The sequence below is a fragment of the Volvox carteri genome (genome assembly GCF_000143455.1).
Source record: "Volvox carteri f. nagariensis unplaced genomic scaffold VOLCAscaffold_40, whole genome shotgun sequence".
Lineage (NCBI taxonomy): Eukaryota > Viridiplantae > Chlorophyta > Chlorophyceae > Chlamydomonadales > Volvocaceae > Volvox > Volvox carteri.
Window position 1 is genome coordinate 345,553 of NW_003307583.1, and position 24,967 is coordinate 370,519.

At 55.8% G+C, this 24,967-nt stretch overlaps 5 protein-coding genes across 5 annotated transcripts; 2 read left to right on the forward strand and 3 right to left on the reverse strand.

Annotated features, from left to right (window-relative positions):
* Nucleotides 1–1,400: 1,400 nt before the first annotated feature.
* Nucleotides 1,401–8,954, reverse strand: VOLCADRAFT_106227 (uncharacterized protein). Its single transcript, XM_002954079.1, has 22 exons — nucleotides 8,812–8,954; nucleotides 8,653–8,737; nucleotides 8,356–8,582; nucleotides 7,909–8,082; nucleotides 7,733–7,794; nucleotides 7,324–7,547; nucleotides 6,849–7,037; nucleotides 6,456–6,617; nucleotides 6,074–6,253; nucleotides 5,774–5,944; nucleotides 5,455–5,613; nucleotides 5,073–5,267; nucleotides 4,747–4,812; nucleotides 4,408–4,635; nucleotides 4,124–4,334; nucleotides 3,984–4,015; nucleotides 3,645–3,778; nucleotides 3,392–3,534; nucleotides 2,902–2,965; nucleotides 2,488–2,714; nucleotides 2,222–2,282; nucleotides 1,401–2,099 (listed from the first exon to the last, which is right to left on the reverse strand). Exons 1-22 carry the CDS (start codon nucleotides 8,859–8,861, stop codon nucleotides 2,006–2,008), a joined length of 3,138 nt encoding a protein of 1,045 aa, XP_002954125.1. The 5' UTR covers nucleotides 8,862–8,954; the 3' UTR covers nucleotides 1,401–2,005.
* Nucleotides 8,955–9,577: 623 nt separating this feature from the next.
* Nucleotides 9,578–12,985, forward strand: VOLCADRAFT_42766 (uncharacterized protein; the record flags this gene model as incomplete). The annotated part of the gene is made up of 7 exons (XM_002954003.1): nucleotides 9,578–9,736; nucleotides 10,142–10,211; nucleotides 10,746–10,812; nucleotides 11,070–11,295; nucleotides 11,620–11,882; nucleotides 12,174–12,324; nucleotides 12,824–12,985. Coding segments are annotated over 7 exons (1,098 nt in total), but the record flags the coding sequence as incomplete, so codon positions are not given.
* A 1,865-nt stretch (nucleotides 12,986–14,850) lies between these two features.
* On the reverse strand, nucleotides 14,851–19,407 carry VOLCADRAFT_64427 (uncharacterized protein; the record flags this gene model as incomplete). The annotated part of the gene is made up of 8 exons (XM_002954080.1): nucleotides 14,851–15,417; nucleotides 15,681–15,881; nucleotides 16,449–16,704; nucleotides 17,198–17,289; nucleotides 17,948–18,130; nucleotides 18,443–18,619; nucleotides 18,753–18,901; nucleotides 19,158–19,407. The coding sequence occupies 8 exons, from the start codon at nucleotides 19,405–19,407 to the stop codon at nucleotides 14,851–14,853; spliced, it is 1,875 nt and encodes a 624-aa protein (XP_002954126.1).
* A 294-nt stretch (nucleotides 19,408–19,701) lies between these two features.
* On the forward strand, nucleotides 19,702–22,180 carry VOLCADRAFT_121254 (uncharacterized protein). The gene is made up of 5 exons (XM_002954004.1): nucleotides 19,702–20,105; nucleotides 20,249–20,438; nucleotides 20,648–20,713; nucleotides 20,881–21,223; nucleotides 21,354–22,180. The coding sequence occupies exons 1-5, from the start codon at nucleotides 19,828–19,830 to the stop codon at nucleotides 21,509–21,511; spliced, it is 1,035 nt and encodes a 344-aa protein (XP_002954050.1). The 5' UTR covers nucleotides 19,702–19,827; the 3' UTR covers nucleotides 21,512–22,180.
* On the reverse strand, nucleotides 22,148–24,951 carry VOLCADRAFT_94861 (uncharacterized protein; the record flags this gene model as incomplete). The annotated part of the gene is made up of 6 exons (XM_002954081.1): nucleotides 22,148–22,517; nucleotides 22,684–22,820; nucleotides 23,199–23,540; nucleotides 24,074–24,234; nucleotides 24,297–24,362; nucleotides 24,924–24,951. 6 exons carry the CDS (start codon nucleotides 24,949–24,951, stop codon nucleotides 22,148–22,150), a joined length of 1,104 nt encoding a protein of 367 aa, XP_002954127.1.
* Nucleotides 24,952–24,967: the final 16 nt, after the last annotated feature.

The following is a 24,967-nucleotide window of genomic DNA, read 5'->3' on the forward strand; positions in this document are numbered from 1 at the left end:
CGAGCCTGCCATGTGTGACGGAGCGGCAAATCTTACAACCCAAGATTACGAGGTCAAGCCAGGTATGCTAAACTAAATATGTGTATAAGAGAATAGGGTAGCCACATAAAGGCGACGTGCGTGCTGGATGGGGACGTAGAAGCGCTTTGGAGTGCCTACCCGAAGTTCCTTCATAAGAGGATTATTATTCGCAAAGTAAAACCCATATGATCAGAGTAATCCAAGCAGCGAATGAAGTACGTAGTAAAACGTTCTTATGCAAATAGAGAACCGACGGCATACCTGCTTACGACGCTTTCCCTGCTAGGCGCTGAACTGAAACTGCTGACCGAGTGGCCGCTCTGACTCCGGTTTGTGCTCCCCGGCATTTGGAGGGCCCGTTTGCAGTCGTTTCAGAAGGACCGGCCCGCCACCTCAAGTCTAGATACTCCTTAGCCACTTCACTTTTCAACAATTTACCTCCGCCTTTCATTAAGTGACGCAAGCCCTGGACTATCCATCCGATCGATGCATCCTAACCTCCGTAGGGATGGCGAAAGAAGTATTATACTTATAAGCACTCATTTTTCAGGTTACCTTGCTAGAAACCTTTTGGCTTCTCGGTTGACAACTCATCGTACAACGGATACCGCGGTACTGAAGTCTGGGTTCCGGTTACAACACCCATTCTTGGCACTAACAGTGCACTCAATTCAACATGAAAATAAGAGAGTAAATGATCAAAGAATTTTGCCATTGCAATCCCTCATTGTGAACGTGAGCATGGTTCGCCGAGAAAATTGTTCAGGGCAGTTAAAAGCCTCATATTGATGGTGAAGGAATGGTGTGGTAAACTTAAACCTTCTTTCCGCAAAAACCGTGGAAATTCCCCATGAGTTATTTCAATAAGGGTGTGAAAGCAGTCCGTTCGTACGCACATTTGGGACGCCATATCTACCATTCATTCTTTAATCCTTGCGTGGAATGGGAAGTATGTATCGTATATGCATTAATATACATTAATACTATGTAAATCAGATGGCTGAGGTGAAACGCATTACGTCGGCGCTCTACCGTTTAAGCAGGGTTACGGCTCAATCAATGCCCTCGGGTGAAGATTTGTCCTGTTCGTCAGCCGCATTGCATGTTCGAACTTGCAGGGCAGACAACAGGCGAAGACTGTAAGTTGCCTCGACATTAAGCGCAGGTAGCACTTGGTGATACGTGCAGTCTTCGGCAAGTCTGCTTCTATCCCGGTTTTCGTTTCCATGCGTGAACAGAACAGGTGTTGGATAAAATCCTCCCCTTCGAATAAACCATCTTATCCCGAACGGCAACTACGAAATGGCTTAGTGCCGGGACCACTTGCCTGGTACACGGTTCTCCGTATGTTAGGGGCTGAGGCAGGCAAACGTATTTTTGCCATCCATCTAAAGTTTTCATTGTATACCTTAATCGATCCATAAATCCAAGGTACACATCTCCGTACCCATGCAGTGGCGAAACTAGCCGCTGGCTTTTTGATAATTTGTTGATCAATGTACATCGGTCGATCACGCTGGGCACAAGGAAAAACTTCCCTGTACGACAGTCGTCAGCCACAAGATATCGCAACCTGCTCACTATTATGTATGGGTCTTACCCAAAATCCGACACCACGTCCAAGCCATCACATGCCGTTGAACGTACACACTGCCGTATCGAACGTCGCTTAGGCCGCGTACCCTAGCACCCTAATACCCTTAATGGTAAAAACGGCATGCATGCAGTCGCCTAATAATCTGTTTTAAAATAGAAGACACATAGAAGACACATAGAAGACACATGCGCCTTGTACATGCGCCTTGTACACCGAAAATAGTCCCCTTCCACCGATACCCCATCCCTGCTGAGACACACTGCATCCTGCATTACGCAGAATGAGCCCTTCCCATATCCAATTTCAGCAGACATCAATTCATCACGGCTTGAGCTGCAGCAGAACGTGCTAATTTAGGGATCACCGGGGACCCATTGACCATGCGAATTAGTCGTCCAGGATGCCCAAATGCTTGCCACTGCCTGACTTGCGGCGTTTTGCCGTGGCATCGCCATCGTCACTCTCGCGCCGCCGCTTCGTGCTGGGAACGGGAAGAAGCAAGGCAAGCACCAAGTCGAGTCAGTTAGATGTAAATTGTACGCGTGTACGATATACAAAAAGCCAGCCCACAGCCGATCGAGTCATAAGATGCTTGGCGCGTACCTGTCCTTCGATGCAGCAGTCTTGGGATTTGCCGCCTTAGATGCTGTCGTCTTTTGGTCCACTGCAAGGCAAAAGTCCAAGGCAGCGAACAGGTTAAACAACCAAGTGCAGACCGGCGATAAGCAAGGTCTTATGGAAGCTGTGCTGGTACGCCTAAACAGTGAGGCGCCTGTCCAACACCAGCTACCTGCAGGCCCAAGGAAGTACAGAAAAATGCGAGAGCAGGTTTCCTGTCAATACATAGGCTTGCCTAAGAAATGACCTACCCTCAGCCTCATCCGGCTGTGCCTGTGTGCGGGTACTGCGTGTAGATACACGCCCACGCGTCACGCGCGGCTCTCCACTGTCCGATGGCAACGGGGTAGCGGCAGCGGCCATAACGCCCACGGCGGGCGGGGCAGCAATCCTGCTTGATGACCTCGTTGCGCGCGTATATTTGCCTCCCGTTTCGGCCGTGGCGGTCGTGGCCGCCGCTGCAGCTTGCTGTTCGGCCCTGCACAGACACGAAAAACACAGATTCAGATGCGCTGGCATGACTTTAAAGACGGCTTAGGTTTGCTGTGCTTGGCAAAACCTGTGGCATTAGTACAAACAGATTTAGTGTTCACAGTGGAGCATTCCAAATAATGGAAGCAGGGTTACCCTCCTTACTATGTGTAACATATCATTTCCCTCCACACCTGGAGTCGCGACTAACTCGACTGCGTGTCGCGCGAGCCGGCGATGGAGCAGGGATTGCCGCGTCTGCAGGTGGGGCCGCACGGGAGGTAGTGCCGGGACCTGGCTGTGGGAGGCCGTGATGCTCCGCCTTGGCCTCCTGAATCGGCTTCAACGCTGCATCGCGCGTTGAAGTCGCAAGTGCTGCTGCCGCCGCCTGCGTCCCTTCACGTGCCGCCACAGCGGGTGTATCACCCCGGCCAGCACCCCGCCCTGTTCCTCGTCCACGCCCACGGCCGCGAGTGCTTGTAGCCCGGGCGGCTGATGCCACCGTGCTCCTAGCGGTAGTCGCACCAACCCTGCGACTGCTAGTTGCCCGGCTACTGCTGGCAGGTGTGTCATGGGACACCTCGTTAACTTCCTCCAGGGGCGCTGAGCAGTCTGGCGGCGCCAAGCCAGTCATGGGGCGCGGGCTACCCTCGGGGACCGACCCGACTGCAGGTGCGGACTCACCCATGGGCGCCGAGGCGTCCATTCGTGCTGATTCATCAGCGGGCACCGAACCGGGCGCAAGCACTGCGGTGACATCAGCACCATCCGCTGCAGCCACCGTTGCTCCCGCAGCACCATGCAACGGTGAGTCCACAGGAGTAGGCCTGCAGTGATAGAAACGATGTTGCTCTCAGTACCATCCCCTGATTACGTTTGTGCCAAGGATGGTCATGAACTTGATATTAAATGTTTCCCAAGGCGTCCCCGTCCTTACTGTTTGGAGCTATTTAGTCTAGGCGAGGATGCCTTCACTGCTGCCAGCTCTTTCTCCATAGCACGGATGCGTTCATCCGAAATGCTGCGCTCAGCTTGGAGGTCTTCAAGCTGCACGCGAAGGTCGTCCAGCTCCTGTACAGACCAGCAGAAAGAAATCATTAGGAAAATGGGACTAGCAATTGAACCATCGGGTAGTGTATTCCCTTCCCTGGGGGAACGCATGATGTATGCGCCCATGATTATGCGACTCAAGTGGTCGGACCGAGCAAGGCTACTTCCTATTTGAACTCCCAGAAGGGCGCCGCTGACGAGTTCGTAATCCCTAGTCAATACACACCTTCCGCAAGTTGCTGAGTTCATCATCTCCCCCTAGGCGGGTCTCGTTTGCAGGGGTGGCCATCTCGATAACGAGCTCCGTAGCGCTCATGCGGGTTGCCCTCGCGGCCGCAACCCTTCCTGCAGCAGCAGCACCACCACCAGCGGATGCAGCATGCTGCTGCTCTAGAGCCTCCTGCACAAGCCGTAACTCTTCATGAAGCTTCTGGACCTGCACTTCTAGGTTTTCGCGCTCCACCTTTTTCTGTTGCAGAAGTTCCTGCAAGCCGACAAGCTCCACTCTGTCAGTTTGCAATGCCACCTGCAGCTCCTTATCTTGGGCCAAAAAGGCAGCCACTTGCTCATGGAGGACCTGAAAATGAAAGGTGAGGAGGGCCACTGATTTAGACCGACTCAACATGCAAGAGCTATACGCTATCACCCACCTGTAAATCAGCCTGGGCCTGCTCAGCTCGGTGCACTGCTGCATCCGCTTCAGCCCGCATAGAGGCGGCTGCCTGCGTGGCGGCCTCCTTCCTTGCGATTGCCTCCTCCTCTGCTAGCTTTACTTCTGCCTCACGCGCCTGAAGGTCCGCAGCGAGCTTCTCAAGCTCCAAGGAACGTTTCTCAGCTGCGGCCTCCCGTGCACGCAATTCGGCCTCCCGCTTGGCAGCCTGATGTTACGCGTGGACGAAAGGGGATGACTTGTCACGGATAAACGTTCGTGCACGCAAACCCATGATACTCATTTCTGAGAACCCTCCCTTTAAATTGTAAACACCCACCTTACTCCCTTTCGGCGCGTTTTCGCGCTCCGCCTCCTCGCGCCTCTGCAGAGCCGCTTCCCGGTCCTACGATGACAGCAATCGCAAGACATGACAAAGCTCTTTTAGCAAGGGTGATACACAGAAATACACGGTAATCCGGGACCAACCCAAACAGAAACATGGGGCGAGTGAACAATATACGCAGTGGTGCTTTTGTGATATGGGCTGCTCTACGCAAAGCATCCAAAACTTTTGACGCTACATCGTCAAGGCCCGTGCCCCATTTGGATGTGAAATTCACAATGCAAATGCACGTCTACATACTCAGCTTCCCAACCTCGCACCTCCAACGTCTTGAGCTTCTTACTGGCCTCCCTGTCCAGGTCGGCTGCGTCGCGCTCCCGGGCAACCAAGGTAACCATGCGGCCCTTGAGTTCATCTTCCTGTGGTTTAATACGTGCCTCGCGGTGAGCTAAGTCTTCCGCCACCTTCGCGAGCTCGACTTGCCGCCGTTCCAGCTCTTTGGTGCTCTCGTTTAACTGGGCACATGACGGGAAGCATAATCATACATTAGTGCCAAGCAAGGCATGCACAATCCCACTCTCCGTTGTTTCATCGCTCTAAACATGGGTCGCAGGAACGCGCACAGCAATCGTATGCAAACGTTCGCTACAAAGCATGATCAGGGAGCAGAGACTGGAGCACCGTACTCGGGAGTCCCGTTACCTTTTGTGAAAGTTCGCTGAGTGCTGCCTCCCGCTCATCAAGTGCATGCTTGCGTGCCAGTGCTGCCTCAAGCTCGGCCACCACCTTCTGGTTAAGCTCGTCCACCTGCACCTTCTCGGTTTGCAACGCTGCCTCTGCTTCGGCAAGACTCGATGCACGCTACGAAAGCAAGATAGGTGCTCGGTGTCAGCAATATTATCGGTCATCAAAAGAGTACACGATAGCAAAACATGGTTGAACCACAGTCATGCTGCGGCCTTGAGGCGCAAGCAACACCTTAATTTAGCATCGAGACGAACGGCATCTAATTAACGTGTACCTGCCGCGTTTCTTGCAAAGCGCTATTAGCGTCCTTTGCAGCCTCCTGAGCTGCGGCAGCCTCCACCAAAGCTGCAGCCATCGCCCCTGCAGCTGCTGCTTCTCGCTGCTCCAGGTCGAAACGCAAATTATCTGCCCGCGCCAACAGGGACTCGGCAGCTTCCTTGCACGCCTACCGGTAAGCAGCAAGGGTCACAGCATAAACGCAAGAGCGGGAAAGTACATGCATGCCGGTGCCCAAAGAACAGTTCCACCCATGCTTGAAATCCAACTTCACGACAATACGCATTCCCTTGCCGACCTTGAAGTTCGCCTTATCAGCTTGCAGTTGGGTACTGAAGTCCTCCAGGTCGTGGCGCTGTTCATCTAGACGAGCGCGCTGCTCCTCCAGCTCGCGACGAGCGGCTTCAAGACGCGCCAAGTCGGTGTTGACAGCGGCAGCCTTCTCCTCAAATTGTCTTCGATTTTCCTCGGCCGCAGCCTGGCAACAGCGTCAGGTCATACAGAGTTCGGGAATTGTGCACCATTGAACGGCCTTCCTTCAGGTAGACGACCCCTTGGGTCAGCAACACTTCAACCTATGCTAGATTACCCCTAAGCACGTCGAGTAAAAGCTACCCAACCAGAGGGGAAGGACCAGGCAAAGAAGCAAACCCTCAACATTGCTATCGCGCAAAGTGCACCTGCTCCTGGACAATTCTTGTCTCGACATCCTGAAGCCTCGCGAACGCCGTCTCCAGGTCAATCTCGCGGCGCTGCACCTCATCGTTACGGATTGCGAGGGCTTTTTCCGCCGAAGCCAGGTTCTGCTTCTGTAAGGTCAGCTCTTTCGCGTCAGCGTCCAGCTGCAGGCGACCAGGAGACGTGATGAAAGCTTATATGCTTTGGCAACAACAGCAAAATGGAACGTGCCTGAACCGAACACGTAACTGCAATAAAGCTGACACGGGAAGCACCCGTACCAAGGCGAGCCCCAGGGTGCCCCTCAACGCTGATCCGCCAACAAGACTGACGGGCACCCGAAGCCAACGCCACAATGGTACGCAGGCCAGCCTCAGGTCGTGCAATTCACGCACCTTCGCTTCAAGCTGGCGCAACTCTTTGAGCTTGACATTATACTCCATAAAACGTTCTTCCAACAACGTCGTCTGGATGCGATTGTTCTTGGAGACGAGATCTACCTCGCTCTTCTCCTTCTCAAGAGCACGAGCTAGAGCCTGATTCGATTGGATTGTCCTCCCCAGCTCCGCCTTTGCTTCCTTGAGCTGTGGTACCATGACATGCGCGGGGACGGAGTCATGTTGCACGGTACAACGAAGGATGAATCAAAGCTCATTATAGAACGCGTGACGCCTCCCAAGCCGCACCTTAAAATCGACGTGTGAATTACATCCCCGTGTAAGCATCCTTGCAAGCGACTCCCCTGAGAAAATATACCGCCCGGGTGCTATATCATTTGCAAAGCGCTTGCAGACGCTAGACCGCTTCAAACAAGTACCAAAGGATACATCCATGACAACCCGGACGCCACACAATTGGAATAAATCTCACCTCAGCCTCCCGCTTTTCCAGTTCCGCCGCCTGCACTGCCAATTCCGCGTCCTGAGCAGCTTGTGCTGCCGCCTTCGCGGTCGCTGCCGCCTCCAGTGCTAGAACCGCAGCCTCGCGTCTGGCCAGCTCAGCTGCTTGCTCTGCCATGCGCTTAGCCGAGACGACTTGCTGAGATTCGCGATCCAGCAGCTCGCACTTAGTGCCCTTGACACGCTCCAGCTCGGCTGCAAAGTAGTCAACGAAAGTAGTTGCGAACGTGGTTGAGGCGCAATTCGGCACGCAATGGTCAAGAATCACTACGGTTACCTGAAATTAAAACCATTGCCAAAAGGTGCGCAAATCCCGTACTGATACAGATAGCTACAACAACTACCAGGATAACCAATCCTCAAGTGCAACTGGCACGCACCGGATATGGCACGCTCCTTGGTGGCAACCTCTTGGCGTTGCGCCTGTAGCTCTTGCATCGCCCTGCAGAAGGCATAGGAGACATGTATCATGTAACCAAAATCTTGGATCCCTCCACATGCCTTCACGGAACGTACGACACAGCATCGTAGAACGTAAGTAGAACGCTAAACTCACGCGGTGAGCGCCTTTCTCTCTTCGGTCATTTGAACTTCCAGCGATGCGATGTACGCCCGCCGTTGTTCATCGTTTTGGAGAGCTTCCTGTAACAGCTGCTTGACGCTGACGAGCTGGTCCTCAGCAGATTTCTTCTCAGCAGCCAGCGACGTGTTGATCTTATCCAGCCGCTCCCTGAGGCGTAGTGCATGAGCTAAGTGGATTAATACGGCGAGAAAGCCACAGCCGCCCCTATCGGGAGTGTTACTGCAGAACGCAAGAGTCAGGACTTCTCCCCGGCCCCCTGTCTGCCCACCCTCCAAATGGTTGGATGTAAAGCATACGCCCCTGGCTCCGTACAAGCAAGCCTTCACGTGAAAAAAACTATTAATGCCTCCGACGCATCGAGGACATTCGTGGTACCGTACTACAACCGTCCCAGCACTCTCAACCCATGTCCGATCCTACCGTTCGTATTTATGGTCGAATGCGTAAATCTTCATGTCCCGAAGCTCCCGCTCCTTATCGGCCAATAACTTCGTCGCATAGGCATCTGCAGCCTCCGCCTCGTCCGTGACACGCTGCAGCGGTGACAAAGTCCTGAAATTGACACTTGGTGCAACTTTACATCGCCGCTTATAAATTACCTTGTGAAACTCATCGTAGTCGCGAAGACGCTGTTGAAGTATCTCGACCTGCGAAAGAACTTGACCGTGTCAAAATTGCAGGGGGTTAAGAAGCTTCGCGCCGCCAAACGGGTTTTACCTGCTCCTTCAACCTTTTATTTTCCTGGAAAAGCTCGCCATTCAGCTGAGCTTGTGATACGCCAGGGCTTAGGAGGCCTTGCGCCCTGCAGATTAAACGAAGCCGCCAGACATTTAGATAGCCAAAAGGAGACAAGGAGTCGAAATAAGATATAGTTACCGCATTCTTTCTGTGACACTATTAGGATGTCGCAAAGGTGTTAGTTTCATTCTCCCCCCCTACGACTGGACTGTGTCGGTCGAAAAGTCAAGCCAAAGACCTATGTATATGCGAGCCTTAGTAGATGTTGCATGCAAAGAGCGGCGTGGGGGGTACCAAAAGCCAAAAATCGTCGTGTTTGGGACACAACACCAATCAGTTGCAAGCAAGTACGGCAGGTACAACTGCAAAACTCTTGCGAGCTAATTGCTAATTGCTCAATGAGGCGTCCTTTAATAACTTGCTAGCACCAAGTTTTGCGTAAATTGATGAAAAATGATAGCATCTGTCCCGCTTGCAGTAGGTCGCGATTCACTGTTTGGAAGGTCAACATTTCGACACAGCAGGCTGCTAGCAAAGGCACCGTGGCGCATCCATGAGATTAGGAATCATGCAACCCTTGAAAAAATCCTTGCTCATGCGTCGACTTCAAGCGAAAGAAGGCTCTGTGTTGCGGCTGCGGCGCCGTCAGGTCACATTTGGGAACTGCGGGAGGAACGCGGTCTCTCATTCGTAACAGGTTAGCAATTTACCGTGCTTGAGGCTCCAATCCTACGATAGATACTGTACGGTTGGAGCTCCGACCCCTGGGACGCGTCTCCTTGAAACTTTTGAAGTATTTGGGTTCGGACGGTACCGGAAAGCCGCGAGCACTTGCCCTGGCGCAAACAAGTCGATTGCCCTACAACCAACCTTGATATCCTTGGATGAAACTGTGTATTTGTCCCAAATTCGCTCAGGCGAGGCGTTCTACCGCGCGGAGAGTTGCCCCGGCCGGGACTTGGCCGTGCTCGCCGCCGCGCTTCATCGCGAACGCACCGGCTGCCTGCGCGTGCTCGATGTCATGGCTGGCAGCGGCATGAGGGGTGCAAGGTACTTTTCGCAAGTGCGTCTCTGTATCCGCCTTACCCCATCCACATTAGTGTTAGCTTTGTTGCGTTCACCTTTCAACATAAGCTTGCATGTATAACAGCTACAGACACAGGCTGCGTCTCAAACCCCCGGCGACGGGCATGTTTGTGCAAATAAACGTTGTCAGCCGCCACTTCTGCCCGCGTCGGCAGCCCATGCTTCCTGCATTCCCATCATACTTCCTGTCCCCCACCGTCCTGCCGATGCAACGGAAACAGGAGCAGCACGCAAACCGTCCAGGCCGCCCAGCTGCATTCCTATGTCGCCAAGCGCCCCTGGATGCCTTCGAAACCAAAGGTCGTATTCGTAATGCAAAGGAATTTCCGTTACCGTCAACAAATGCCGCCTTGTGCCACCGGTCCCTCTAGCGCATCGACAGGCCGATGCCGATGAAGTCTGGATCAACGACGGCAGCACGGATCTGCACGACGCCATGGTCTACAACATGTGTACGGCAGCTGAACTACCGGCGCATGCTGACGCCCAGACCGTAAGCGGTGCGGTAGTGGACGCCATGGCGGCATTCCAAGCTAGGGACGAGGCGCCCACGGGACCATCACCGGCTGCGGAGGCAAACGATGAAACTGCAGCGAGCCCGGGAACTTCCAACCAGTGCGTTGTTTTGGAGCAGACGTTGCGGGATCTGGTGACGCGCTGGGAAGGGCAGGCACAGCGGCTCCGGTTGGGGGGCCTGGCACGCGACGTATGGCAATGGGATGTGCCCCGGCTGGCGAGTGGCTCTGGCCCTGACGAGGCGTCGAAGGCGACCCCGCTGCAAGGAGCTGCAGCAGATGCAATCAAAGCATTAGTGGCGGAGGCGACCACAGCTGACCCGGGTGTTGGCCACTGCGACGACAGCACTGCCAGGGGCAGCAGCTCAAGCGGCACAGACAGTCTTGCAGGAGCTGGCAGCAGCAGCAGTAGCTGTGACGGCGACAGCGAGACCGGGAGTGGGAGAGGGGCGCAAGGCGGGGTGCAGGGAGCGGAAAGGGATCGACCGCCAGGCTCTTCAGCTCGACGGATTCGCATCTCCCACGCAGACGCCAACAGGTGGGACCCCGAAGCGCCACTGCCGCACAGTGAGTCGCTATTGGGCGCATCGCTTTGCAAAAGATTGACGTTCGGCGGCAGCACACGGTCTTTTCATGGCCTTGTAATCCACTTCTTAGGTAATATTTCCGCCTTACCGACTAATCGCTCGGGGGCCTGCAAAGCGGGGACCGAAGAGCGAGTCCCATAGTCCTGCGCTTTCGCAGGCACCCTTTACGCTGCATCATGTCTTCTGTCCGGGCCCCCCCTCCACGCAGGCTACTCACCAGTTGCTACATGCGCGAATTGTACTACGACGTTGTTGACGTCGATAGCTTCGGCTCCGAGACCATGCACTTCCCTGCAGCAATCGATGCCGTACGGTACGGTGGGCTGTTGTATCTCACCAGCACCGACGGATTCACCAGTAGTGGCAAGCGTCCGGCGCGCGGCCTGGCGGCGTACGGCACCTACGCACGGGCTACACCCTGGGCAAACGAGCAGGTGAACGATGACCTACTGGCGCGAAACAACCGTTTCTTGGGTGCACGTTTTTATATACTGTATTATATCCTGTCTAGGCTTTCGCTGGTTATGCTCTGGGCATGAGAAACATGGATCGAGTGATGCGCAGTTGCCTATCCATCCTCTTTTTCTATCTGAAACGGATCGGTGTCTTACTTGGTCCTCGGCATGCTGCAACCCTTCCCTGCAACTTCCTCCCACTCAGCTCAGCTCAGCTCGTCTGGCTACATTAATTTCCCTTCAACTCTGTACGTCGTCGTCCCATCGTTCGCCCTCCCATCCTTCTCCACCACATCCTTGCAGGGCTTGCGCATGATCATCGGCGCAGCGGTACGTGAGGCAGCAGCCAGGGGTGTGACCCTGACACCCGTCTTCTCGCTGTACTCCTACCACGGCCCCGTCTTCCGAGTCATGCTCCGTGCAACCCGCAGTGCCGAGTGGCACGTTCGCCATTACGGCTTCATGGGCCACTGCTTCGTGCATGGCGACAACTACACAGTCAGCTGGCCCGACTTGGGCACCGCCACGTGCAGATGCGAGACCCGGGGCCGGCGGCCGGCTCCTGGGTCTCCCATTCAGTCGTCGCCCCCAGTCGCACATGCTAGCAGCCTTGACAATCCCCCGCGCCCTAGTAGCTCTACCACCGACGATACCGGCAGCACCAGCGGCTTAAGTGGCGAGGGGATCCGTCCAAAAAACGCAGGAAGGAGGAGAAATGGCGCTGCTGAGGGGCCGGTAAAGGGCGGCAGGCAAGGTGAGGGTCATAGGGCCCCGCAGCCTGAGGAAGCGGACGGGGATGAAGGAGGACAAAGAGCAGGAGAAGGTTTCGGAGCTGTGGGCGATGGCCCGGTGGCCAGCACCGGGACGCCGCTGGTGCTGGCAGGGCCGCTATGGACGGGGCCGCTGCATGACAAGGCGGAGCTGAGGGCGATGGCGAAGGAGGCGGCCCGTAGGGGCTGGGCGGGCTTTGGGCTGGACGAGACTGCTGCGCCCCACCTCCAGAACCGAGTCAAGAGCAGGTGTGGCCTTGGGTCGGATTGGTTTGGCTCGGCTTGACTGAGACAGTGCCAGGCGGGGTTTAATAAAACGGATGGCTTGTGCCTTGTGACGGAGGGAGGGAGAGAGAAGGCGGACGGCTTTCCTAGGCGGCAATAAGCTGGACACTGGCACCCTATATCACGAAGCTGCTACATACGCGGCCAAAAGCGGTGTTTAAGCGACGTCAAGGGGGTGGCTGCCCATTGACTAGGCGTTTGGACGTACACAAATGCACACTTGTGCACAAGTGCATCGCCGACGCACTTTGGTAGGTTGGAATCTTTTGCACCCTACAAATAGCAACCTGGCCAACGACTGCATATAAGTGAAAGTTGCCTTTGCCCTATCCCTCACGACGATTGCGCCATGGGGACCCTCCAACACACTCCCAAGACCACAATTCCCGCAGACACCTTTTTCACGTCTTGCTTTCCGTCGCACTTGCAGTCGCAACGTGCGGCCGCTGGAGGACCTTCTAGAAGTGCTGATCGAGGAAGCCGATCCGCGCCTGCCGCCCGGCTTCTTCTCCATCGACGCCTCGGTGGCGCGGCGTCTGGCACGGCCGCCTCCGCGAGACGCCCTTATCACGGTGCTGCGTCAGGAAGGCTTTGCCGCGGCGAGGTGCCATCTAGAGGTCTGCATGGGCATTCGTGGAGAGCGGGATAATGATGATCACGGGGGGCGAAGTCTAGGAGAAACCACTGGGGCATGCAACGGAGGTGTGGGTAAAACGGGCGCGAGGGTGATGAGAAAACGCTGCTGCTACTGCTGGTGCACGGCCGTGCCGAGACAAGCACCCTACCCATGCTGCATAGGTCTGCTGTTGCCCTACGCCGGGATGCTCAGCAGTCGCACTGCCCTCGCCACCCGGCGCCTCGGCCCTGCGTAGGTTACCACCCTCCGCCCTGCTTCCCCCCCAGGTAAAACAATCACTCTCCCTCCACGGTGCCGGTCCTCTGCTTACCACAGGCTCGAGCCTTCCGCACAAATGCGTGCATGGCTGACATATTGCGCGTTGCGGAGAAGCGACTGGGCATCCCGCAGCGCCGCCAGCAGCGGTGACGACACCCAGGAGCCTGTCCTGATACTGCAGTGGTTACTACCCCGCGCGGTCCCTTGACCTTCGGGCTCAGGACGAGCTGAGTTGGCATGGCGGAACCCCTGTCCGCCCCCTACTGACCGTCTTTGGAACTGTTAGCCTGCGCACCCTGGACAGCTGTCATATACATGGTGCTGTGTCGCAGTCCGGGAGTGCGTGCCGTGCTCGTCAATGAGCACAGCAACGTTGTCATGGAGTAGGATGCTTTCCGCGCTGGGAGCGATCCATAATGGCTTGGAACGCGATCTATGGGCGGCGCAAATTGGCCCTTAGCTGTGAGGAGGAGAAGACGCGCCTCGCCTCGTTCCAGGCAACCACGCAACCGTTTTTTCAAGGCCGACGTATCTTCAAAGCTTCCCCCTACACTCTCCACCAAGCAGCAAAAAACCTGCGAAACCCCTGCCTACACAACGTACCATCTATTGAGCCTTCTCCCTCTTGAAGCATTTCTGGGACATCAAATCTATGCAAAAAATAATTAAAGCGCAGGCAGCAATCACATCCACTAGCACGTTTTCACTACATAAGACAACCTCTAAATACTACCAATAGGGTAATTGAGCATCCCCAAATCACCGCTAATAGCGCTCCTCTCTACCCTAGACTCTCCCCGCGTCTGCGGTAATCACAGTTCCACGCGTTCCGTGAACAATCCTGAGCACAATTCCGTCAGTCGCAGACCTGCCAGTACAGATATGCACACAGCCAGGAGCCCAGCAGTCAAGAGCAGAGGTCTCCCATGGTCTAGAGAAAGGAGCAAGCCGATGGTGGAGAAGCAAGTGTCATCGACTACCTACCGTTGGCGCTACTATGATCGGCGCTACTATGAAAATCGTTGCGACAATTAAAAAAAAGGAGTTGCAAGGACCAACACAAGCGGCCATACACTGGTCAAGTTCGTGGCTCCTATGCCCCCCTTCGGGGTCCCCGTGCACTTCCCCTCTTCTTTTGTAACAACAGCACACAACGCCCCTACACTCCTACACCCTCAGCATTGATACGAGCTGGCTATTCCGACTTGCACCGCCGCGCTGGCGCCCTCCCTTGCCATTAGTTCGTCTTATCCTTTCTTACCAGTGGCATTTTTAACTGTGGACACCAATTACACCTGGGGTCTTGTTCGAGCCCGAGACCGACCGTACTTGCGCCCTGGACCCAGGCCACCGCCATGGCAGGCTCACAGAACGTGGGCGCGCATGTGTCGAATCCTCGATTGGCGACCTGGCATTCTAGTCCGATGTGAAGAATTGACGCCGCAGCAGGCTCATGTCGCTCTGCCAGCTGACGCCGCACGTTGCAGCGGCTGAGATGTCAAATCGGTGGGAATGACTAGTGCCGATGGAGCCTTTGGACCCAGACCCAGCCGCGCCCGCACGCCACGGTACCACACCATCAGCTCAAAACCCAGCATGCGCGCCTCCACCTGCATATTCGCATGCACATACATACAAACAAAAGGCTAGTTCTCGGCCTCTTCTGACGTAGGCATATGCTTCATCGCAGGTTAGGAGCCGTAGGGATATGGCCTCAAGAGGCAAGGGTTGGTTGGAATACATTGTCATGCTTGTTTCGACGTACGCTCTTCTCACGGCTCCGTAGAACGCGCAGACTGGCGCCATTAGGGATAACGGAGCGATGGCATCATGCAATGCAATGCCCACCTGCAATCGCTCCAACGCCACAGCCAGCCGGACCAGCGGCCCTGGTGCGCCACGCAGTCGCTCCCGCGCCAGCGCCGCCGAGCATTCCCTGGCCGTAATCACAAACGTATTCACCGGCTCTCCCAGCGCGAAATCAATAGCGCGCAGGCAATCGTTGGTCTTGAGTAACAGCAGCAGCGGTCGCGGCATGCGCTGCAGCAGCCCAGTGATCTCTCGGCTGTACGTCGCCATGTATTGCTGAGCCACCTGGCGTGTCTGGTGGCTGCGCTGCACCGCCAAGTGATCGGAGCGGGCATCCAGGATCTGCACGTGTGAATGAACGGACCCGCGGATATAGATGGCGCAGGTGAATGGATCGACCGGTTGACAATGTAGGAGGGTGGCGCGGGAGGAAGGGGAGAGAGACATGCATAGAGAATGTGCTTTACCAGAGTTGGGAGATGTTGGGTTTGCTTACGCGCCCCGTCTGACCAATGAACGGTGCCAAAGGCAAGGCAACGACAGAAGCAACCGCAGTCAAACACGCGAGCAGCCGACCGGCCCGGCCCGGCGCAAGCTCGGCCCACCTGGTCCCATGACCTCTGGGTGAGCATGGACGCAAAGATGTCGTAGGTGTCGCCCGCGTTCATGGCCGCGCTGTAGCGTCGGATGCCTGCCTCGTCCGCAAAGATCAGGCTGCGCCAGAGGGCCGCATATGCTAGTCGGAAGGAGTCTGTGTAGGACTTGTACAGCCCGTGATCCAATAGCACCAACTGAGCATGGCCGTCCTGTGCAGCACGAAAAACACAAAGGAGAAAGGAAAAAGACTCAAAAGGAAAAACTGAAAAAAAGAGGTGTGACGCTGACGCGATATGCCCGTCCTGCAGCCGCGGAGAGATAATACAGTGTTGGATCTCTGTGCGTTTTTTCCGGTTCTTCCGCAGCAAGTTTTGCGTTTCCGTGGCCCGAGTTGGCATCTGTTGATGAGAGGCAGGCAACCCTGGTGCGAGTTGTGCGTGCGCGTGTTATACACGTGTTTTCATCGGAAGGTAACTTTTAATACGCGGGTGGCATGCGGACCTCACACGCGAAGCTTCGGGAAGGGAGCAGGTAATGCACAGCCTTGGCCCTGTAAGCGGGAGCGACTCCGACTGCCCATGCCTAAGGTAACGTTTCGGAAGGGGAACCATGTCAATGCCACAGCCTTGGCGGAGTGACCGGCCCCCTTTCAAAACGCATTCATCTCCCCAGTCCCCCTCCCGGCTCTTCCCCAGCTCCTGTCCTATACCATAAACCCTCCCCAGGGGGAAAAACAGACTGCAGGAGTCCGCAGACGGAAGGATATACCTTCTGACAGACGGACTGAACAGATCAACAGGGGAACTCACCACCTTGCGAACCAGCATGTTAGCGGCGTGGGGGTCGCAGTGGACGTAGCCATGAGCAAAGATCATCTGATTGAATGTCTCCGAAATGAGCACCATCACCTCCCGCCGCGACAACCCTAGCGCCGCCAGGCCCGCGGTGTCGGTCACCCCAACGCCGTCAATGAACTCCATGGTGAGGATGCGGTGAGAGCTGGTGCGGTAGTCAATCTGGGGCACGTAAACTCTGACCCAACCCACAAGCGAACAGGGCAAGGCCAAGAACAGTTAGGAGACGAGTTGAAAAGGTCACATTTAGTGAGGGAAGGGAAGGGGGAGTGCCAATGCCCCGACAAGAGTTCCCTGTGGGTGAACTTGGCCCGTTCCCGCTCTACTCCATCCTTCTTTTGGAACCACCCTCTCCTAATCTCCGTCTTCATCTTCGCTGCGCCCCATCTTCTCCGGTCATCCTTTCCACCTCCTATCCACAACTCGCCACTGTAATCGCATCCTCTCCAGTTCCGTTGTTTCACCCCATGCCATCGCAGCCCAGGTCCGCCGTCCTGCCTTCCCTGATACACCAGCTTAGTCTCGTGACGAACCTTTGCTCATCTACATTCAAAATAAGCTAGGTGGAAGTACAAAAGCCCGCTCTGGTAGCTGGTGCTTTGAATGTCGTCAGATGCTCCTTTGATTCTTTTGTCATGTGATTCACCACCACCACCACCATTGCCGTATACCTGCCGGCATGCCATGCGCCCTGCTGTGCTGACCGCTGCAGGTTAATCCGACACCGTTCCGCATTGCTGGCCTCGTGGCGGAAGTCCAGCTCCTGAAAGATAGCCAGGAAGGCAAGGAGGGAATCAAGCGAAAGCTGAAACTGACGGAGGGACAAGGAGGATAAAGGGGTCACAGGAGTGTGATATAAGCATCACAACCTGCATTCAGATGTGGGAAGCGGGCGAGCATGGGGAAAAGGGAGAGGTGGGCGTAGCAGAAGTAAAAGCGCAATACAGGAACGGCGGGAGAGCGGGAACCGATGGCGGCTGCAGCAGCGGCCGGGAGTGCAGCTGAAGGATACAGATGTAAGAAGCGCCTGTTCAACTGCCGACATCCGAGACACCACACGTCATAACGGGTATGTGTGTGTTTTGTGTGTGTGTGTGTTGGGGCCCGGGGAAATATAACTATCTCACTCAAATCTGTTATACAAAGTTGCGAAGCCATAGCGTCATAAAGCAGGGTCCGTTGCATCGGGTGCGCCGAAACAGAAGTTTTAAGAAGTGAGCAGGAGAGAAGCGGTTCGCCTGCAGCAGACAGACAGACATGTAAGCTGCAGGCATGGCACAAGCAGGCGCACAAAGATGCATACTCCGGAGCTGGTGTTATGCCGAAAGGGGCCACAAGCCGACACTCTGTCCCCGTACACTCCATGTGCCACTCCAGGCCGCAGGCAGGCTCCCCTTCGGCCGCATCCTACCATACCCTACCCGCGGCAGGTTCTCCTTGATTTCGTCCACCAGCCAGCCGTAGTCAAAGTCCGGAAATACCCAGCGCACCGCCGCCACCAGCGCCGAGATGGTGGCCACATCCGCGGCGCAGCTCTCCCTCAGGCCCCCGTGCTGCACCTTCACCGCCAGCCGCCGACCCGTAAAGTCGCGCGCCTCATGAACCTGACCGGGCGGGGATGATTAAGCGGCAGGATCTTTGGAATCCAACGCAAGAGTCGAAGAGATGGCTGCAAATGTCCCAGGGCGGGATAGGGAGCGCCGGCCTTAAGGTATTGGTATTGCAGAAGAACGAAACATCTGGTGACATCTAGTGAGCGTCATGGCGGACATCGTTAGGTGTAAACTTACCGGGTGTAGAGGATTTTTCATGTTGTTTCCGTTCCATATCCGCCTTCTTCCCACCCTATTCCCTCTTCCTGGACATCTTTCCAGTCCCACACATGCCCAGGCGAGTCCTCCGCGGTTCCTACCCACCTGCGCCAGTGACGCGCTGGCAATGGGCTGTGGGGAGAAGTAGGCGAAGAGCTTCTCTGGCGGCGCGCCCAGGTCCTGTTCGAACGTCCTCCGCACCTCCTCCGGGGGGGACACCGGGCAACGGTCCAACAGGTGCTCCCGCATCGTCATCACGTACTCCTCAGGCAGCAGATGATCCTGCAGAGCCGTTTAATGCAGGATGGGGGTCGTGGCAAAGAATGCATTAAGCATGATCGGAAGGCATCGCATGCATTAGGAACGCGCACGCAGAGAACGCACCCAAAGCGAGACACCTCCCGATACTCCCCACCAGTTGGCCAATGTGCTGACCCAATTTGGTGTAGACGCCGCCGTTTGCGAAGCACAGCGCCAGGAGCCGGTTCGCGCCTCGCTGGTGGCACTCGCGCAGTGCCGCCTCGCGAGCCTCCCCTGTTAGTGACCCGAGGGTCAGCTTGTAGTCTGTGTGAGACAGGGTGGGAGCCAAGGTAAGGAGTGAGCATCGCTTAGCTCTACGGGCAGTAAAGCCGGGAACAGGCCCTGCGTTGAAAATGCCGACTTGCTAGCCTCACAGCAGCTCGCACAGCATCTCGGCAGTTTTGTTAGTGCCACAATCTTCAGCAAAACTTTGGGTGAGGAAGCGGGTGTGGTCTGCGACGTGGCTTGAGCCGAGGCATCCAAACGGATTATCGAGGGCACTAAGCGATACGGCACGTACCAATTACGGTTGCTGCCGCCGTATACACATCGCGGGATAGGCGAACGGGTGTCAGGTACGCGGCGCGGAAGTCCTCCGCCGTGGGCTCGTAAACTAGCAGCCCCCCGCCGACGCCCACCCCCAGGCTGAGGCTCAACACTGCACTCCATCGCTTCGAGGACCGGCGGGGGCTGTTTGCGGCCGCCGATTGAGTGCCGTAGGCAAGGCAACGAAGGCTGGCCGGAACAAGCCGCCCCAGGCGGCTTAGCATTGGATAGATATTGTCACAGATCTGTTGCGCAGCACAGGCACATACCGTTAATTACCAGAGCAACGTTTCACACGTGATGAGCCTTATGTCTGGTTAAAAATTCAGTACCCAAGACGATGTTCCGCTATATCTACCATGAGATGTTGGCGTAAGTCATTGCGAGACAAGAACGAATTGCGCCTATCACTCAAAAAGACAAAATCGCCGTCGTACGGTTGCCCCTTGGCAAGCTTTTCTCGCCATCTTGCAGAGCGCTATTCATTTTGAGGAGTGTACATACGTTTATGTTTGTGACTTGGACTATTAGGTCTCCTGGTGGGTGCCGCTGACCGCTTGTCGAGGGTCGCGCGATCTCCCAGCAACTTTGACACAAGACTTTTTCTGACCTCCTCCTACAAGCTCTCTTCAACAAAGCCAGCCATGTACGGTTATGCTACAGGCTATGGCTATGGTGCAGGCGGTTATGGGGGTAGTGGCGGATATGGGGGCGGGGGTGGCTATGGCGGAGGTGGCCGTGGCTATGGCGGAGGTGGCGGCCGCGGCTACGGTGGTGGTGGAGGTGGCCGACCTTATGGCGGTGGTGGCGGCCCACGCTCTGAAGCTGGCGGTGACGACTCGTACCAGGAGGGAAAGCTCATCTTCCCAGGCCTTTCGGAGCACACGACCAAGGAAGGCCTTGAGCAATATTGCTCTCAGTGGTAAGGATGATGCTTCTTATTCCGCAACTTGCGGGGTCGCCTGGCAGTGGTCTTAACAGCGTTTCTAGTCGCGCCTCTAGTCCTAGCCTTTCCCGAGGCTCTAGGCCCTAACATGCCGCTTACATGTTCTTGCCTTCTTCTAGGGGACAGGTCGAGGAGTGCATCGTAGCAGGCGGGGAGGGCGTAGTTAGGTTCTCGGACCCAACGTGCGCTCAGAGCCTCTTGGACTCGGAACATGTTATTGATGGTGCCAAAATCGAACCGCGGGCTGCGCTGCCCCGCGACAAGGCTGGGACAGGAGAGAGATGTCAAAAGATTTTTGTTGGGGGAACCGTAAGTAGGGTAGCTTGGATATCGGGTTGTCTACGCCGGATCATGCGAACTCTGTAGGCGCCGGCTTCAGGGATTGATGCTTTGATGTGGTGTTTAACCTGGTACAGTTAAGAGATGCGTAAAATTGCAGCAATAGGCTGAGTGCCCCATTTTGTGAACTGCCATGTCGGTGCTGAAAGCCTCCCAAACGTTTTCTTGTCTTTCCACAGGGAGATATTACGGACGAGGAGCTGCGCAATCACTTCTCTCAGTATGGAGAGATTCAAGACTCAGTGGTACGTGTTGGCCGCCCCTTGTGCTCGCTTAGACGTAAATATGAAAGGTCCAAGGCACCCTGCTATGTGGTGGTGTTCCTGTATACTATTCGTCTAGTTGGATTGCTGATTTCCGCTACGTTGAATTATTTTGGCGCTTTTTCGCCCGCCCATGTGTTTGTCACCAGATTATGCGCAAAGATGGCGTTACACGCGGCTTCGGATTCGTCACGTTCGCTGATCCCATCAGTGTGGAGAAGGTGTTAGTGATGCGCCAGGTTATTCGTGACAAGACCGTGGACTGCAAGCGGGCAACACCTCGGGAAATTACCCCAAGTCCCGGCGGTGGCGGTGGCCGCGGCGGTCGTGGCGGTGACCGTGGGGGCTATGGCGGTGGTTATGGTGGCGGCCGGGGAGCCGGAAGTTACGGAATGCGCGGTGGTGGAATGAGCGGCAGTGGTGTTGGCGGCGCTGCCACCGGTGGCTACGAGGAGAGCATGGCTGACGGCATGGGTGGTTACGGCATGGGAGGTAAGTTTACTAGCAATAGCAGTTTCTTAAACCCTTCCTGTATAAGTTAAGAACGTGTTGATTACCCTGGAATGTCTCCGCCGAGTTGCTTTATTACTCGACATCGCCAATATCTCGGCACGCCTTGCAGGCTATGGGGGGATGGCTGGCATGGCATATGCACCGGCCATGGCATACGGCGGATATGGCGGCTATCCAATGGCATACGGTGTGATGGGCTATGGAGGCTACGGGCGCCAAACGATGGCGCGGAACAGTGTTGGTCAGCAGCGCTTCCGCCCTTACTAAACCCAACGGGCTGCTTGGGTTTGCCCAGTGTCAGACAAGTTCATGACTTGGTTGGCGAACACAGTGTACGATTGATCAGCGTTTGGTTATGAGAACTCTGGAAACGTGCGACATGCGGTTCTATCTCAGCCCTGCATTGCCAGTATTTGGCCACATGGCTTAGAAACGCGCTTCAAGGGTTGCTTAGGATTCGTGGTGGCGCGTGCATTGAGGCTGGAGACGCATGCGCTTAGAAGCATGTTGACGATGTGCACGGACAGGGCAGTGTCAATCCAACGGAACTGTGCGAGTGCTGCGCTGAAGCAGGTGCGCCATCTAGTGTCGCCACACCGGCATTTTAGTGAAGGCATCCTTGTGGAAAGTGCTTACACTCTTGGACTGTCGCCCCGGACGGTACGTGATGGGGTGGTGTGACTGCATTATTGTGTTGTTTTCGTATGTACTGGTCATGTCCTGCGACCGTTACCGTGCATAGAACTGGTTGCAAGTCGGCCTGAGCGGTCTGTAGTAATGGGCATGGAAAGGGGATTTTGAAGTCCTTACAACCTTGACCAAGTGGACATGCACAACCTAAAGTACGGTTTCATGTTTATAAATTGCGCACACGTTTACAGGCTCTCGACGTAATTGGTTACGTTATGGCAACGGATGTAACTTTTGAACGACTTGTTCACGCAGCTGTGTCATGTGTCCATTCGCCGTTATCTGAGATGCTAAGCTGCCAAGCGTGTCAGCTCGGAAATCACCATAAGAAAACCTTTTGACGAATTCGGCAACTGCTCCAGGAGGTCGGTCACTGCCAGTGACGTATGCGTCCTCCCCAGCTGTGTAACCCGCATTCCCTGTGAGTGGCGACGATTCCGTGTGGTCCTGGCGCGCTATAAGGCCCAGCTGCTGTGCTGCCATTAGCAGGTCCATGACCGTTGGGAAGGCGTGGCCTTCCGTGATGGGAAGCCCGTCAGTGGTACGGCTGGATGTGTATACACGCGTTTGGGTTGTGGGCATCCTGCAAGCATGCAGATTGTATCCATGAACGAAGAGATTTCACAGTCAGTAAGGGAGGGCTACCCTACGCATTGACTATCACGCACAGGCGAACGCAAGCTACTGTTCAGCACGAGCTACATTCAAAAGGCCAAAATCGCGCAAAAGGCATCGGATCGTGCTTGCACCTTGTGTTTACCGCGGGTCCCTTTAGCAGTTCCACAGTCATGAAGTCGGGCCCGCCCTCGACAGCAATATCGTCAAGGTCCTCTGACACCCGTAGCCGCATGGCAGCGTACTGCTGCAACACCCGGCCATGACGTCCCTGCGGCGAGATGAAAAGGCACACCAGGCGAAATGACATATCCTGCACGGCGTGTTACTGACCCGAAGCGAAACCGACTAAGCGCGTACCGCTGTACGGCTCTGGCTAGTGGCAACCGGGCCTACGAACGTCTCTCCAGTCCGTCGCCTGCCTGCCTGCCTGCTATCACCTGCATGTCGCATCCCACGACAACATGCACCAGACTCATCTACGTAAGGCAATGGGACACTTTAGACTTAGCATGACTTCCGGCGCAGTGGCCTGAGCTTCTGCACGCAACATACATGCGTCGCCCCTAGACCCCTAGAGCCATGGTCCTGGGCCCCAAGTGCGCATCCCGAAAGGCGGTACGTGTACGCGCCTATTTCTTTGCCGCACCCTTCCTCCATTTCCACGGATAACAAGTGCTGCGCTTGCCTTATCGCTGTTACACACGAGCACTGACGGCGCCGGCCACCGCTGCGTCTTGTCTCGGCTCTCGCCGCCGCCGCTGTTGCTGCTGGTGCCGCCATTGACGGGGTTCCCCCTTCGCTGGGCTTGCAACATGAGCAGCCGGCCAGAGAGCTGCCTCAGGAAGGTCGCGAGGCGGCGGTTCCGGAGCGCCCATGTGGTAGCGGAGTCGGCGGGTGCGGCCGCATCCACGATCCGCGTCCACGAGTCCACCAACACTAAGCTGCACTCCGCCTCCAGGCTGCGCAGTACATCCAGCAGCACCGCCGGCTGGGCCACGGACGTGCGCGCGAACCTGTCCCGCCCAGTCAGACCGCGTTCCTGCGCAGCTGCCGCAGGGCCATCCGTCCGTCCACACTATACTTACGAAAAACGAGGACAGCCTGGCCGCGTTGAAGGCCATCGCTTCATTTGTCCACGCTGCCCCGGTCGAACAAAAATGTTTTCGGGGGCTTAGGAACATTTAGCGGACGGTGGGTTAACCTGCATGGCTTTGGTGTCTGGCGTATGCCTCCCGTCACAGAGATCAGCCGCCGCGGGGAATGGAAGATTGAGCTAAGGGCATTAAGGTGTTCTTGGGTGTATGGATGGGTGGGTCGCAGGCTCGGAGGTCTGCCTCCAGGTCTGCGGTACAAGGATGCCGTTCAGTGCAGGATGCACTTCGCCAATGATTCGACTCATAATGCCGCCGAGGAATGATGGGAAGGGATGGATGGAGGGGACGGCGCGGAGCAGAGGATTCAGGGCTGGATGTGACTTTGCCGAAGATACGGCAGCCGGTTTGGAAAAGTTTGCAGACCCACCGCGCCAAAGTCAAGGCAGGCGTGGCCGCTGCATGCAACGACATTCCAGCCTCGTTTGTACGCGGCTGCCGCCGCGAGCCATGCTAGCTGCCAACATGGCTCCACAGACGGTCCATGTATCTGAAGCAGTCGTGGCAACATGCGGAAAGGCAGGGGCACGACTGTTGCGCGCGGGCAGGCGGTTAGTCATCCTGGGTCGATGTGCAACTGCTGGGTGGCTCACCACATACCTCGATAATTGACCCTGCAGGATATCCCCCCCTTGTGAGCGCGTCAAGCGCTCTGCTGCCTGACGGATGCGCGTGGAAAGAGCAATACGTTGCACGCAAGTTTGGGATGAGTTTAATGGTACGAATCCAGTGCACTGTCGTTTGCAAAAACATCACACGAAGCGATTATGATAAAGGAAGGAGCTTGCGCTCGTTTGTGCAGCGGTGGTTGCAGCTAAGCTGCGAAGCCTTCACAGTCTCGGGATTTCAGGTGTACGGCCAAGTCGCTGGTTATTTCCAATCGCGTCGAGGCGTTCTCAGGACCATCAAACATATTTGTTGCAGTCTTGCTCAAAATTTCTACTTGATGCAAGTGTTTAGCTTTATCTTGATCTCTTGATCCGCCTCTGCCGGAGGCGGCAGTATGAGCCGAACTCAACAGTGCTCTTGGCTGCCGTGCGCCTCGCGGCTACAAGCAGGCAGGGCAGGGCATGGCCAGGCAGCGCCGCTTGCTGCAGATTGCACGGCGTATGCTACCCCTGAGGGGCAAGGCCATCCCATCACAGACAGACTGGGAAAAGAAGAGGGAGCAAGCAAACAAGCTTCTATACAAGAAACATGGAATTCCGAATATCGTTCACCTCGGCCACACCCTAGCTGTTCAGTCATCGTTTGGCGGCAAAGA